Here is a 13,901-nt window from a genome sequence, read left to right on the forward strand (position 1 = left end):
GGACAGGGTGCTGCAGACGAGGGACACGGCACTACAGAGAGGGACAGGGTGCTGCAGACGAGGGACACGGCACTACAGAGAGGGACAGGGTGCTGCAGAAGAGGGACACGGCACTACAGAGAGGGACAGGGTGCTGCAGAAGAGGGACATGGCACTACAGAGAGGGACAGGGTGCTGCAAAAGAGGGACATGGCACTACATAGAGGGACAGGGTGCTGCAGAAGAGGGACATGACACTACATAGAGGGACAGGGTGCTGCAAAAGAGGGACATGGCACTACAGAGAGGGACAGGGTGCTACAGAAGAGGGACATGACACTACAGAGAGGGACAGGGTGCTGCAGAAGAGGAACATGGCACTACAGAGAGGGACAGGGTGCTGCAAAAGAGGGACATGGCACTACCGAGAGCGACAGGGTGCTGCAGAAGAGGGACATGGGACTACAGAGAGGGACAGGGTGCTGCAGAAGAGGGACATGGGACTACAGAGAGGGACAGGGTGCTGCAGAAGAGGGACATGGCACTACAGAGAGAACAGGGTGCTGCAGAAGAGGGACATGGCATTACAGAGAGGGACAGGGTGCTGCAGAAGAGGGACATGGGACTACAAAAGGGACAGGGTGTTGCAGATAAGGGACAGAGTTCTGCAGAAGAGGCACAGGGTGCTGCAGATGAGGAACAGGTTACTGTCTAATAGGGGCAGGGTGCTGCAAAAGGGGGACAGAGTGCTGCAGAAGAGGGACTTGCTGCTACATCAATTCTATGAAGGTGGAATGACGCCCATGCTGGTCTCCATGAGAGCAGAGGGATGCTACCACAAACAAACAGGGTAAAGCACCCTTTCACAACTCTCAGTATATATGAATTATAGCTGATAGGAATAAAGAACTGGTTGTTTTTTATTACTTTATTAGAATAAATAAATACTAATATAACTAACAAAATCACAGTATATCACAAGGAAAAAGTAAATCATTATGATCAACAATTTTCTATAAGAAAATAGGTAGAGTCAAGTAAAATGACGTTTCATATTTCAGAAATTCAGACAAATATGCAAAAATCAAAGTTTGAGACATCTGGTATTAATCACACAAGCTGGGTCAAGAATTTTTCATTTTTTGTTTGCATTATTATTATTTAAATTAGCTAGGTTTTTCATTAGGTTTTAGGTACAAGTGTGGAATAAAGACACCTCAAATTATTATGTTTTCGACTACATTTGTAACTTAATTAGCAAAATGTACACACTTATTATTGAAATCTACAATATCACTGGGTAAATTTCTGCTGCTCCTACAACTATGACAGATCACAAACATGTTATCATTAAACAATTCACTAGGCCATTATTAAACAATCCACATGAATCAGTACATGTTATACAAATAACTGTAAATTGTTTTATTCTAGGGACATCCTTTTTTTACACATATTTTTGTTTTTTGACAAAACAAGGCAATATATTAAGTTTGATAATCAGTATATCATTATGTTTGAAATTTGTTAGGTGATTAATTTTCAACCAATCTGAAATTTTAGAACCTAAAAAATTAAAACAATCCACAGAATTTCAGTACAATACATGACAAACGGCTGGAAAGGCTTTCTAATGTCAATAAAACAATTTATCAGTCTGTGTATAAATATTTATAACTCGTTTAGATCAAAATTCAATTTCAGGCACATAAAACAATCATATCAATAACAGAAAATTTTAAAATGCAAAAAACAGCACTTCTAAAAATGTTTGGCAAACCTGAATACAGAACAAAGTGTTAAATAGTTCAGTGTCTGGGTAGTGATTTATCAACAAGAATGGATGTAATAGAATTTGAATTATGGTCAAGATAAGAAATGACATTGTCTGCTCTCCAAATGCATTCAATAATGCACAGGAAATGATAAATATGCCAATCACAAATCCCCTTGAATGAGAATCATCCTTTATTTACCAATTTAACTGTAATAATGTGTTGTAAAGCCGTAACGTTCCTCTATAATAGTTTAAAACAATTCAACCATGTTTAATCTGAAGCCACTTCCATTAAAGTGAACATCAACATAACATGGTTTATAAATATTAGATGGCTGATGGGCTGATAGTAGAATGATCAACATCAGGAAATACTGTTGATCATGGCGAAGATCATAATGGAGGTATAATTATATAATTTGAGTAAAGAATGTATCCTTTTAACTTTTGCAATAAAAAAACCAGTTTGGACTACAAATGTAAAGTACGCCATTCAAAAACAGTAACTGTCCCGCCACTAACATTAGTGGCATGAAATACCACAATTATTGGGTAAAAATCCTCCAGTTTAATTTCACATTCCAAAACAGAAACTTCATAAATAAGCAAAAACAGGGATGTTTCCAGTAAGTCTGCTATTGTTTGAGATGTACAGATAAAGACGACACACTCCCTCGATATTGCCCAATGAATCTTATCTCATGCGTTCCTAATTGAAATGAATCTTACAAGGCATGAATACACAAATTATTCTCTTAGGATAAAAGTAGATAATAAAACATATTAAAAACCAATTCTAAGTTTTAAATGTAAAAAAAGAAATCTCTTTTCTGTGCAGTAAGGCCACAGATCTTTTTTCTTCAAAATAAAGGCCAAATTATGCAACAATGTGATACCTATCATTCATTCAGAAAATGTCATATTCATACCAGTCAAATAATTCAAAAACAGAAAATTTAAACTGAGCTAAGTACCACTCAAGATCATGACATTAGTCTGACAATTTGTTTCAAAATTTAAAAAAAAAAAGGTTTTACAAACAGCAGAGTGCATCAAAAAAGATAGGTTGCAATGAACTGCACATGTACCTGACTGTGGAGAACTTAAATATTATATACATGACAAAAAAAATCCTGTTTAAGGGAAATTGTTTCAGGTTTCGTAACTGCCTTTTTGGTTAAATGTTATAAACATCAATCAGCAAGACAAAGGAAAAAGGTGATTATCTATGGTAAAGCATTCGACTGTACCACAGGAGGGTGCCCATGTTAATCTAATAGAGGCCAGAATAGTCCTGTCAAAAAAGGAAAGGGGACAGCACTCTCCTGAAACATGTTGGCAACAAACACCAGCTGAGAATGAAGAAATCTTATTTTAAAATTAAATAATCATGCTTTAAGCTATTCCAGGGCTTAAAGCAAGACTGATATAACACCTTCTATTTCTACATTGAGATAAAAATGTCCTGCACTAAGCCAGCATTTGTAAAAAACAGGTATATTTGTACATATACAGGACATTGTCTACAAAACATAAAACCATGGACCATAGCAAAAGTTTTCTTATCAATAAACATGTGCATCAGCTATATATATATATACACATACATGAACATCCTTATTGCGTACAATACTAGGAGAAAAAACGTGGCTAAAGCATTGTTACATTGTTAACAATAAATGACAAAAGTCTGGACGGCATTTTAAATGATATGTTTTATATGAGAAAATCAGTTTGTGTTCCATAATATTAACAAAGTTTATTGGTTATAGAATGACATATTATGAATAGAGAGAAACATACAGATATTTCAAATCAAATCCATCAACAAAGGCAACACAACTGTGCTCATTCATAAATGCACAGACTGTGAATAAAGAAATGTTTAAATCATATAACGTTATCCAAAGGTCAAAACTAAATAGGAAAACTGTTTAGTACGATACTGACTTTCCAATGTTTGCCATCTGAGTGATGACAATTCCTTTCATAGCCATTCTCTTATGATTGGTGTGCGCCTATTTTCATGTTCAAGCCCTTAGCTTTTAAACCAACCCTAAACCAACCCTAACCCGACCCCAATTCTAACCCTCACAGTTGAATAGCAATTTTAATAAATGTTGAAATTCATTGGGAAAATGGAAATTTAGGTTGAGGAAAAATTGCATATCCTTGACTTTTTCACAGCATCAGAAATGTGCACACACATAAAAGTTGACATTACATGAATGTTTTAAATATAATAACATTCTTTTTTGAAAATCTAATTAATAATTTTCTTAATAAACCTTCATTCATTAAGGAATAGAGGGAGCAACATTTACAGTACAAAAAATGGCAGAAATACTGTGTAATAGATAGATGACATGAAGTAATATCTTCATGATTAAGTATGGGAAGAGTGAGCGTAGCAATTTCATTGGCTGAAAATGTGATTGTATTCCAAGTTTGATATTATTGATACAATAAAGAGCATCTTTTCTCTATATGCTTGTAAATGCATTACACTTGGATAAGTTGTCAATACGCTATCTTTAGGCTAGTTTGCACTTTTAAATGAATTGATAGGTTAATAGTAGTAATTGGATAAATATTGACCAATCAATAAACACTTTGGCTAACTTTGACAAAATCAAGAATTCACTAGTTCAATACAATTTGTTGCAGGAGACTATTTCTATATTAAGAAGGTCACATGACATTTGTGAGTTTCTAAATTCAGAAGGTCACATGACATTCTGGCTGTTACTTCAACTGTGAATCTCCCCTGGCACTTCCGGCTGAGGCTTTTCTTGGACTTATACTGCCTCCTGCTGCAAAGTAGAACATATTACAGCATTTAAATTTTAGTTCATGAAAAAGTCTTACAACAATTGATATTTCCATTCATTATTTGGAGTAAGAATTATTTTAATCTATATAACCCCGGTACTTAAGACAACTTAATTACAAATTTACAAAAGTCTAGACAAAGTTTTCCTTAACAATGACAATATTTCATAGAATGTTTTTTTTATGTTGTTGCATTTTCAAAATTGCTAAGTATCGCACTATACTGTTATATTGATTTAGAAATTTTAACGTTTAACAAATATAATTATTAAACGGCATAACAAACTTTGAATTTAAAACCACTTAACAACTGCAAAAATGGCAAACATATATCATTGCCAATTTCCAGACATTTAACTGACAATTCACACCACATTATTCATCTCTTAAAGCGATTTGTCCATTTAAAATTACTTTTCAGACAATGCTGGTATGAAATGTCTGCAACTTGTCAAATCTGACACTAAATTAAATTTCATGATATATAATTGACAGTTGAATTCATACTGTTTAATTTATACTATATAACTTAATCACATATAAATCAACTGAAAAAAAGAATTAATTGAATTCAAGTTTAATACTGAGGCAACATATCACGAATTCAAGTAATATTATACTTACAACAGAAGCAACCACAAACTTAAAGCAAGAGAGAAGAAATACAACTACGACTTGAAAATAAATCAGGCGTAAAACCAATTTGAAAGAAAAACAACCATATTAAAGTATGTGAAACATAGCGCTGCTATTTAAACTTAGAGAGAAGATTTAGAAAAGAAACAGCAAGTATCACAATATTCATCAAATCCTCTGGAAGAACTTATTAACCTCTTAAGGGCCTTCCACAGAGCAAACTTCGATCGAAGGAAATGTTTACAAAAATATTTTTTTATTTAGTTATGAGGTTCATTATTTAGCACGCTTAATTCATATATTTGTTGCCACATGTGTCGCTTTAAATAGGAGTTGAGCAATTTTTACGAAACAAGATGTTATCAGATTTCCAATCAAAAAGCATTACATTTTTCTGGAAATGTTCTTATACAAAATGAGTAATACCCAATCCAAAAAGTCTTGAGGCTTTGTGGTGATTGCAGATATTTTAAGAAAGATATTTGCATTTTTTGTAACCAGGCAATAATTTAATCCACTATTTTTCATTATATTATTTAATATCTCTTTTATTTGAAATAAAAAATATCATCAAGAACCAACAACACATTGTTTATTATGTAGTATGGGGCATTTTGACACCAAAAAAAAGTATAATGTCAACATTCGAACTAAATAAAACATGAACTTTTGAAATGTTTTAATTTTTGGCCCTTCCCCATCCACTTTTGCACTGTGAAAGGCCCTTATTGGCAAAGAAATAAGGACTGTGAGTTTCATGGATAAGCTGTATTTCACCAATCAATGATTCAAATGATGGAGGCCATCATAGGTGATTTATCTAGATATCTTTTTACCAATCAATGGTCACAGCATAATAATGGCCAATGACTTCAAAACAAACTATGTAAACACTCTGTTTCATTAGATAGAAAGAAAGATACCAATCTCACAGAACTTTCCTTAAAATAATTCTTGAGGGGTGAATGCCGAATCATTCCATCAGCCTCTTTTCTTTAATGACATTTGGAACTGATTACTACATCACAACTAAATTTGCACACTGATACAATTTGTTTTGAAAGTTTCCTTGCAGAATGCCTAAGCAGCCTTAGTTAAAATTCAGCCGATTAGAAAACCCCAAAATTAGAGAGAAAAAACACACCACTCCAATGGAAAACATGTGAAAATGAATTTCTTGTCTGTAATTGAGGTGATGTTAAAAATTCATGAAAATTATAAATGAGAATGTATCATTCTGCAGTTTAATTACATGCAATATGGATGCAGAGTGAAAGACTCTCAGTTGGACATGAGAAATGAGTTTGTTTGCAATTGCTTGGAATGATAGAATATTGTTTATAATGTAGCATTTAGATTTGACCTAATAATCTAGTTCTCGACCCCCATGTTGCCCTGTTTACAACTCATAAAATATTCCCATTAATGCAAACATCCTGATTAGCTTTCATGAAGAATAGACCAGACATATTGAAAAAAATAGCTTTTAGAGTGTTCGCAATTTTTTTTTTCTAGTAAACTTGTTTCAAACTAAGATTTTATCAAGGCAAATGTTCTCAATATGTTTCAAGAAGATTGAAACGGATAGATTGCCTATTGCCTCTGTTTGTTACCATTAGGTTTCTCTAAGATTTGACCTAATGACCTAGTGTTTGACCTCATGCGAACCAATTTTAAAGTATATCAAGATAACATCAAAGAGAACATTTTAACCAAAGCCTGACAAATAGATACCAATATTTGATTCCAAACATGATTTTTCAATTATTTGACCTAGATACCTAGTTTCTGACCTCATGTGACCCACTTTCAAACTAGTCAATGATTTCATCAAAGGAAACATTCTGATTAAATTTCATAACAAGAGCCGTCGTAAGACAGCGCGCTCGACTTCGCCGCTTTGACTTACAAGTGAATACAATAACAATGTAATATTACCAAGTTTGGTCTATTTATGTCGAACCTAACTAAAATTATTCAATACATAAGGTGACTTTGATGCTGCCCTCCCACCACCCGAAAAATGACGCAAGTCATTCAAATAACTTGATTTCCCATTATGAAAATGTGTTAAAGAATAAACAAATATGCCTTTCAAAAGAAATTAAAATAAAAAAATAAATAAAAAATAACAATAAAAAAAAATCAATGACTATATAGTATAGCCCTCCTTGTTTTCCCTTGGTAAAAAACTGGTTAAGAATGTAAAAATGTGCCTGTCAAAAGAAATAAAAAAAAATTAAAAAAAATATTCAAGGGACATTATTTGTATTTAGGGTTAAAATGGAGTTATGTTTCTTGTTGTAAGATAGTCGCAAATAATTTTGAGTTTTATTAAGTGCATTGAATGAAAGGTATAGAAGTTTTTTTTAATAAAATCCCAACTTGCCCTTAACTTTTACTTGCCTAAAACTTTAACCTTAGTCAATCAGGGGCCATAACTTGTATTAAGGATATGGAGTTATGTAACCTCATTGGGTGATGGTCCTGAACAATTGTGTGAAGCATTAAGTCAATTGAATGAAGGGTATAGAAGTTATTAATAAATATCCCAACCTGCCCTAAAACTTTAACCTAAGTCCAATAGTCAATCAAGGGCCATAATTTGTATAAAAGATAATATGGAGTTATCTAACCTCATTATGTGATGGCTCTAAACATCTGTGTGAAGTATTAAGTCAATTGAATGAATGGTATTGGAGTTTTAAGTGAAAATCCCAACTTGCCCTAAAACTTTAACCTAAGTCAATCAGGGGCCATAACTTGTATTAAGGATAATATGGAATTATGTAACCTCATTGTGTGATGGTCCTGAACAACTGTGTGAAGTATTAAGTCAATTGAACAAAGGGTATAGAAGTTATTTATAAATACCCCAACCTGCCCTAAAACTTTAACCTGAGTTTCAATAGTCAATCAAGGGCCATAATTTGTATAAAAGATAATATGGAGTTATCTAACCTCATCATGTGATGGCCCTGAACAACTGTGTGAAGTATTAACTCAATTGAATGAAAGGTATTGGAGTTTTGGGTGAAAATCCCAACTTTCCCTAAAACTTTAACCTGCCCTAAAACTTTAACCTAAGACAATCAGGGGCCATAACTTGTATTAAGGATAATATGGAGTTATGTAACCTCATTGTGTGATGGTCCTGAACAACTGTGTGAAGTATTAAGTCAATTGAACAAAGGGTATAGAAGTTATTTATAAATATCCCAACCTGCCCTAAAACTTTAACCAAGTAAAATATTGATTAAGTCGAAATTAGAAAGCCAATAGGCAGTGTTTATCAACACTACAGTTTGTACCTAGTTACTTCGTTTTCGGGCTAGGTTTGCACTAATGTGTAGATACCATTTCATTGTGTGATGTTTTTCATAATTATATTGATGAAAAACATGTTAAATGATTGATTTATAACTTATAACTTAAGTGTGATGCAAAGGTGGATTCTAGAATTTCGCTTTCGGTCCAGCCTTCGCCTAATAATTTGCATCTGAACTATGTTCTGTGTATCACTGCATGTGTGTGTATATATGTGTATATAAGTATCAATGTATCATACTTTATTTTCAAGTGTGATCTTCTTTGCTCTTCATTTATTGGAGGAAAATAAATATCTACCTACCATTTTTCAATGATTGACCTAATGACCTATCTTTTGACCTCATGTGACCTCATTTGACCTTTAAAAGTAAAATACTTTGATTTCATCAAGGTCAACTTTCTGTCCAAGTTTGAACATAATCTGACCAAGCATTACCAGGATATTGTTCCAGACAAAAAAATAGATTGACAAAAAAATTCCCAAAAGTCGAAACATTCTGATTTTATTTCATGAATGTAGGACCAAATTGATGTCTCTAGTCAGTAGTGTATTCACAATATTTGACCTAATGACCTAGTTTTTGATCCAATGTAACCCACTTTAAAAGAGGTCAATATTTCATCAAGGGGAACATTCTTATCAAGTTTGAATATTATCTGACCAATCCCTACCAAGATATGGTTCAAAACAGAAAAGTGCCTGACAGACAATACCAAAAAAAATATCCCCCACCCATCACCTTCTTTTCAGTAGGAGATAACAAGCAGTTATGATTGAACTACTATTTAAAGATATTATTACTAAGGGCTTATCTTGTATCTTTTCTCACTTCTGTTTCCACCACAATATTTCTCACTTCCTCAATCACCTTAATGAATTTGCCCAACATATGGAATTTTTCAAAAAATCCAAACAAATATTTGCCAACCAGTATTATTGCTTATTTTCAATCATTACATGCAGGTGATACCTTGAATGGTAACAATCTTCAGGTGGAATAGGTGGAAACTTTTATACGTCCAATTCTTTTAACGTGTGTATAAAAACATGAAAAATATGTATTTGATTAAAACGCTATGAAGGGCTGTTACAGCACATTATTTCTGTGAATAAGTTCATGAAGTCGATATCTTCAATGATTGTAAAAGGATAAAATAAATACTTGATTTTTCAAAGTTTTCCATATAGAGTCTTTATTATAGACATATAATGAAATGTAGCCTGCCCCTGGCGACCATGTTTTTTTATTATCAACATGGCAATAGATATTTGATAGAGGATCACCATAGGAAAATTTCTGTGAAATTAATTTGAAATTGGGCCAATAGTTTCTGAAGAGAATATTTTCAAAGTTTTCAATAAGAAAATTAGTGAAATTTAGCCTTGCCCCTGGCGGCCATGTTTAATATGAATCAACATTGGGTGAAGGAATTAGACAGATGGGCACCTAAGAAACATTTCTGTGAAATTATTTTAAAATCAGGACAGTGGATTCTGAGGAGAAGATTTTCATAGTTTTCCATGTAGACATATAGTGAAATGTAACCCGGCCTCAATGGGATCATGTCTTTTTACTAGGGATGCAAACGAATGGGAAAATTGATATTCGAATATTCGGTTATTCTTTCGATCGAATATTCGAATATTCGATTAACAAAATTAATATTTAAGAAATGTAGTTAACTACTATTATTATTCTCTACATTTATAGCCGGGGCTTTTGCCATAGCCGCTACACGCGACGGACCCTGATAAATCCAACAAAAAGCAAAATATTTTGAACAAATAAAAAGCCAAATTAATTTCAATTCCACAGCATTCATATTTGCAAAAAAAAACATGATCGTAAATTCCCGGTCGAATGTCGTGATCACCAACGGAGGGTCTTTCCGTAGGACGAGAGCCTCGTTCTGGGATTGATCTCTACTTAATATATCTATGTAAATCCAAACCTAATCGGGGATTAGTTCAGTAATAAAACGAAAATGACCCTGAATTTTGACTCATTTATTGTACAACATTATCCTAAAACGCTATACTATACAGTTACATTTCATCGCACGAGCGACATTTTGAAACATGGAAGATAGTTTAGAGCACATAACTAGCACATGTCATTCATATTATTACGGCGATTTGAGCTATATTGCACAACTTAATTGGCAGCCATGACACCACTTTGGTTGCTGTTTCCGTATATCTTTTATTGGCATGGTCATTAAAATTTACCGAAAATAATTGTTTGATTTCATTTGTCTAATAGCCATTTTTCGTAAATTTACGGGTACTGTTTATATAGTCGCCGACGATATGTCCCTTATTAACATGTGACACGTGTATAGTGTCATAGCGTTCACGCCCCTGGCATAAGGGATCAGTCGTTGTAAAAAGACAAGTGAATAAATACAACAACACAGTTGTAGGCAAAAGGTTTATTTGTTATCAAACAAAAAAAACATCGAATATTCGAATACCGATTTTGACATTCGAATATCAAACGTTCGATCGAATATTCGAATATTCGTTTGCATCCCTACTTTTTACATATCAACATGAGGTGAAGAAATTTTATATTTTGTCACATAAGGAACTTTTTTTTTAAATTATATTAAATCGGTCCAGCAGATTCTGGGGAGGAGATTTTCAAAGTTTTCCTTATAGACATAAAGTGAAAAGTTGCCCAGCCCCCTGTCGGCCATGTTTTTTTAACAAATCTACATGGGTGGAGGAATTTGAAACAGGGTGACCTTTAATGATCATTTCTTTGAAGGAATGTTGAAATAGGGCCAGTGTTTTCTGACATGAAGATTTTCAAAGGTTTTCCTTTCGGTTGCCAATAATAGCCATAATATCCAATACACATGGCATAGTGTCCTGATCTTTGCCAGACAGGCAACTACAGGTTTTTAGTCATCAAGATTTCGCCAACATTGGCATGTAAACATTTATAACATTTTAGCTTTGTTTTGATGTTTAAAGAATCTAACTGATGCATGATTAAATGTAGATGATTAGATTTACTCATGAATTGCATGGTCAAAAAACATGCATAATTTTGTACATGGAATTTTAAACCAGTCATTATAAAAACAGATTTTGAAATAAATTTTCCAAATAAACCTCTTAATTTTGAATTTTCAAAGAGAACCTTAGGCATTCAAAAATAATTTAAAGCAAAATATTATTTTAAAAAATCTATAGTTTCACTATGACAAGGAAAACAACATGAAACAAGAGGCCCAAAAGGGCCTATGCTCTACTGGCATGGCTTTTGTGGTCATATCAATCCAGAGCATGTATGTATGGGTAAAAGGCAACAGACATATAGTTTATGTTTTGTGTTTGGGTTACCTGAAAACGTAGCACGTTCAACATCTGAGCCCAGAAAGTATTGTAAGCAGATTAGTTGCATGAACTCTTTTAATATGTGCCAAGTAAAAGTCATCTGACAAAAAAAAAAGCTTTCAAAACTGTACTCATAGTAAAAATTTCTGTAGTTTTAAAAGTTAAAAAAAGTTGGTCAAAAGGTCAAAGTCAAGGGCATCCTAGGACAACATTGATCAATTTGAACAAACATTCACAATCAATTGTGCTGAGATGGATGCACGAACACACAAAAAGATTTTCAAACCTTTCCAGATTTATGTTTACCAAACCTGTGAACCCTGGGTGTGGCCAGTAATGACACCAGGTGCATAACTTAAACATTCACAACCAATTTTGTTAAGATGAATGCGCAAACTACAGAACTTAAAGCTAAAAAATGGCCTTTGGGCTTACAACAAGAACAAGGCAGAGTAATTCACAAAATCAACTGCAGAAGCAACAAGAGTGACACTCACAAAATACGCCCATCAATAATTTCTTGGATTCTAAGACAACTTACTGTCACATTGGCCCTTTGAGAAGCAAGCTTTTCAAGAAGCAAATGATTTGGCACAATATGGCATTAACAGTAGAAAAAAATTATTTTTTTGATAAATTCAGGGGGCCATTACTCTGGAGTGCCTAAAGCGATTAGGCTGGTTATCGAACTTGACCTAGATATTTCACCAACAAACACTTTCATGAAGTTTGGTCGAAATTGGATGAGAAATGTTCAAGTTAGAGAGCGGACAAAGCTAAAATGGACAATTTTGACAAATTCAGGGGACCATAACTCTGGAGTGCCTAAAGCGACTTGGCTGGTTATCGAACGTGACCTAGATATTTCACCAAAAAACACTTTCATGAAGTTTGGTGGAAATTGGATGAGAAATGTTCAAGTTAGAGAGCGGACAAAGCTAAAATGGACAATCTTGACAAATTCAGGGGGCCATAACTCTGGAGTGCCTAAAGCGATTTCTGGTTATTGAACTTGACCAAGATATTTCACCAACAAACACTTTCATGACGTTTGGTGGAAATTGGATGAGAAATGATCAAGTTAGAGAGCGGACAAAGCTAAAATGGACAATTTTGACAAATTCAGGGGGCCATTACTCTGGAGTGCCTAAGGCGATTTGGCTGGTTATCGAACTTGACCTAGATATTTCACCAACAAACACTTTCATGAAGTTTGGTGGAAATTGGATGAGAAATGTTCAAGTTAGAGAGCGGACAACATTGTGGAGCCGCCCGCCTGCCGCCCGCCCGCCCGCCGCCCGCCCGCCATGGGTGTTCCCATAATACGGCCATCGTAAGATGGGCGTATAAAAAGCAAATTGTCTCTCAAAATCCTACACTTGCAAATTGTCTCCCTTAACTCTAGACTTGAATTTACATGTACATGAAAACTTGGCTAAAAATAGAATTCGCTCATGCAGACCTGGCTAAAAATAGAAAGCATTTCTTTAAAACTTTCATGGCCCATAATCTAGGCATTCATGGGCGGATCTTGCTGGTTTTCGAAAAGAAACGAGCTCTAATGGATATCTAGATACTGTACAAGTTTCATCGAGATACAATCAAAACTGAAGACTGTATCGTGTTCACAACCAATTGTATACACAATAGCATTTTTTCATACTATCAAGGCCCATAATGTAGGCATGCATGGGCGGATCTCGCTGGTTTCGAAAGGAACCCAGCTCTAATGGATGTCTAGATACTGTACAAGTTTCATCGAGATACAATCAAAACTGAAAACTGTATCGTGTTCACAAGCAATTGTTTACAGACTCACGAACGCACGGACGCACGACTGCACATACTACGTACACATTACCATCGCATAAGCTCTTCTGGCCTTTGGCCAGTAGAGCTAAAAAACAACCAAAAATGCTGTATAACTGAATGAAATATCTTCCTTATGCGCCTGATAAAAAATCTTGTCTGGAGTATCTGATGCACTTTCACAAAATTTTG

General features: G+C 34.3%; 1 protein-coding gene across 4 annotated transcripts in view; it reads right to left on the reverse strand.

Moving 5' to 3' along the window:
• Positions 1-911: 911 nt before the first annotated feature.
• The window catches only part of LOC128203051 (lisH domain-containing protein ARMC9-like), a 35,430-nt gene continuing 22,440 nt past the window's right edge, over positions 912-13,901 (reverse strand). For all 4 annotated transcript variants that reach the window (XM_052904306.1, XM_052904302.1, XM_052904304.1 and 1 more), the window contains one exon: positions 912-4,569. In XM_052904306.1, coding sequence (XP_052760266.1) covers positions 4,502-4,569 — 68 coding nt within the window. In that variant the 3' untranslated portion in view covers positions 912-4,501. The remainder of the gene's footprint in view (positions 4,570-13,901) is intronic.

This window comes from Mya arenaria, chromosome 9 (assembly GCF_026914265.1).
Source record: "Mya arenaria isolate MELC-2E11 chromosome 9, ASM2691426v1".
Classification (NCBI taxonomy): Eukaryota; Metazoa; Mollusca; class Bivalvia; order Myida; family Myidae; genus Mya; species Mya arenaria.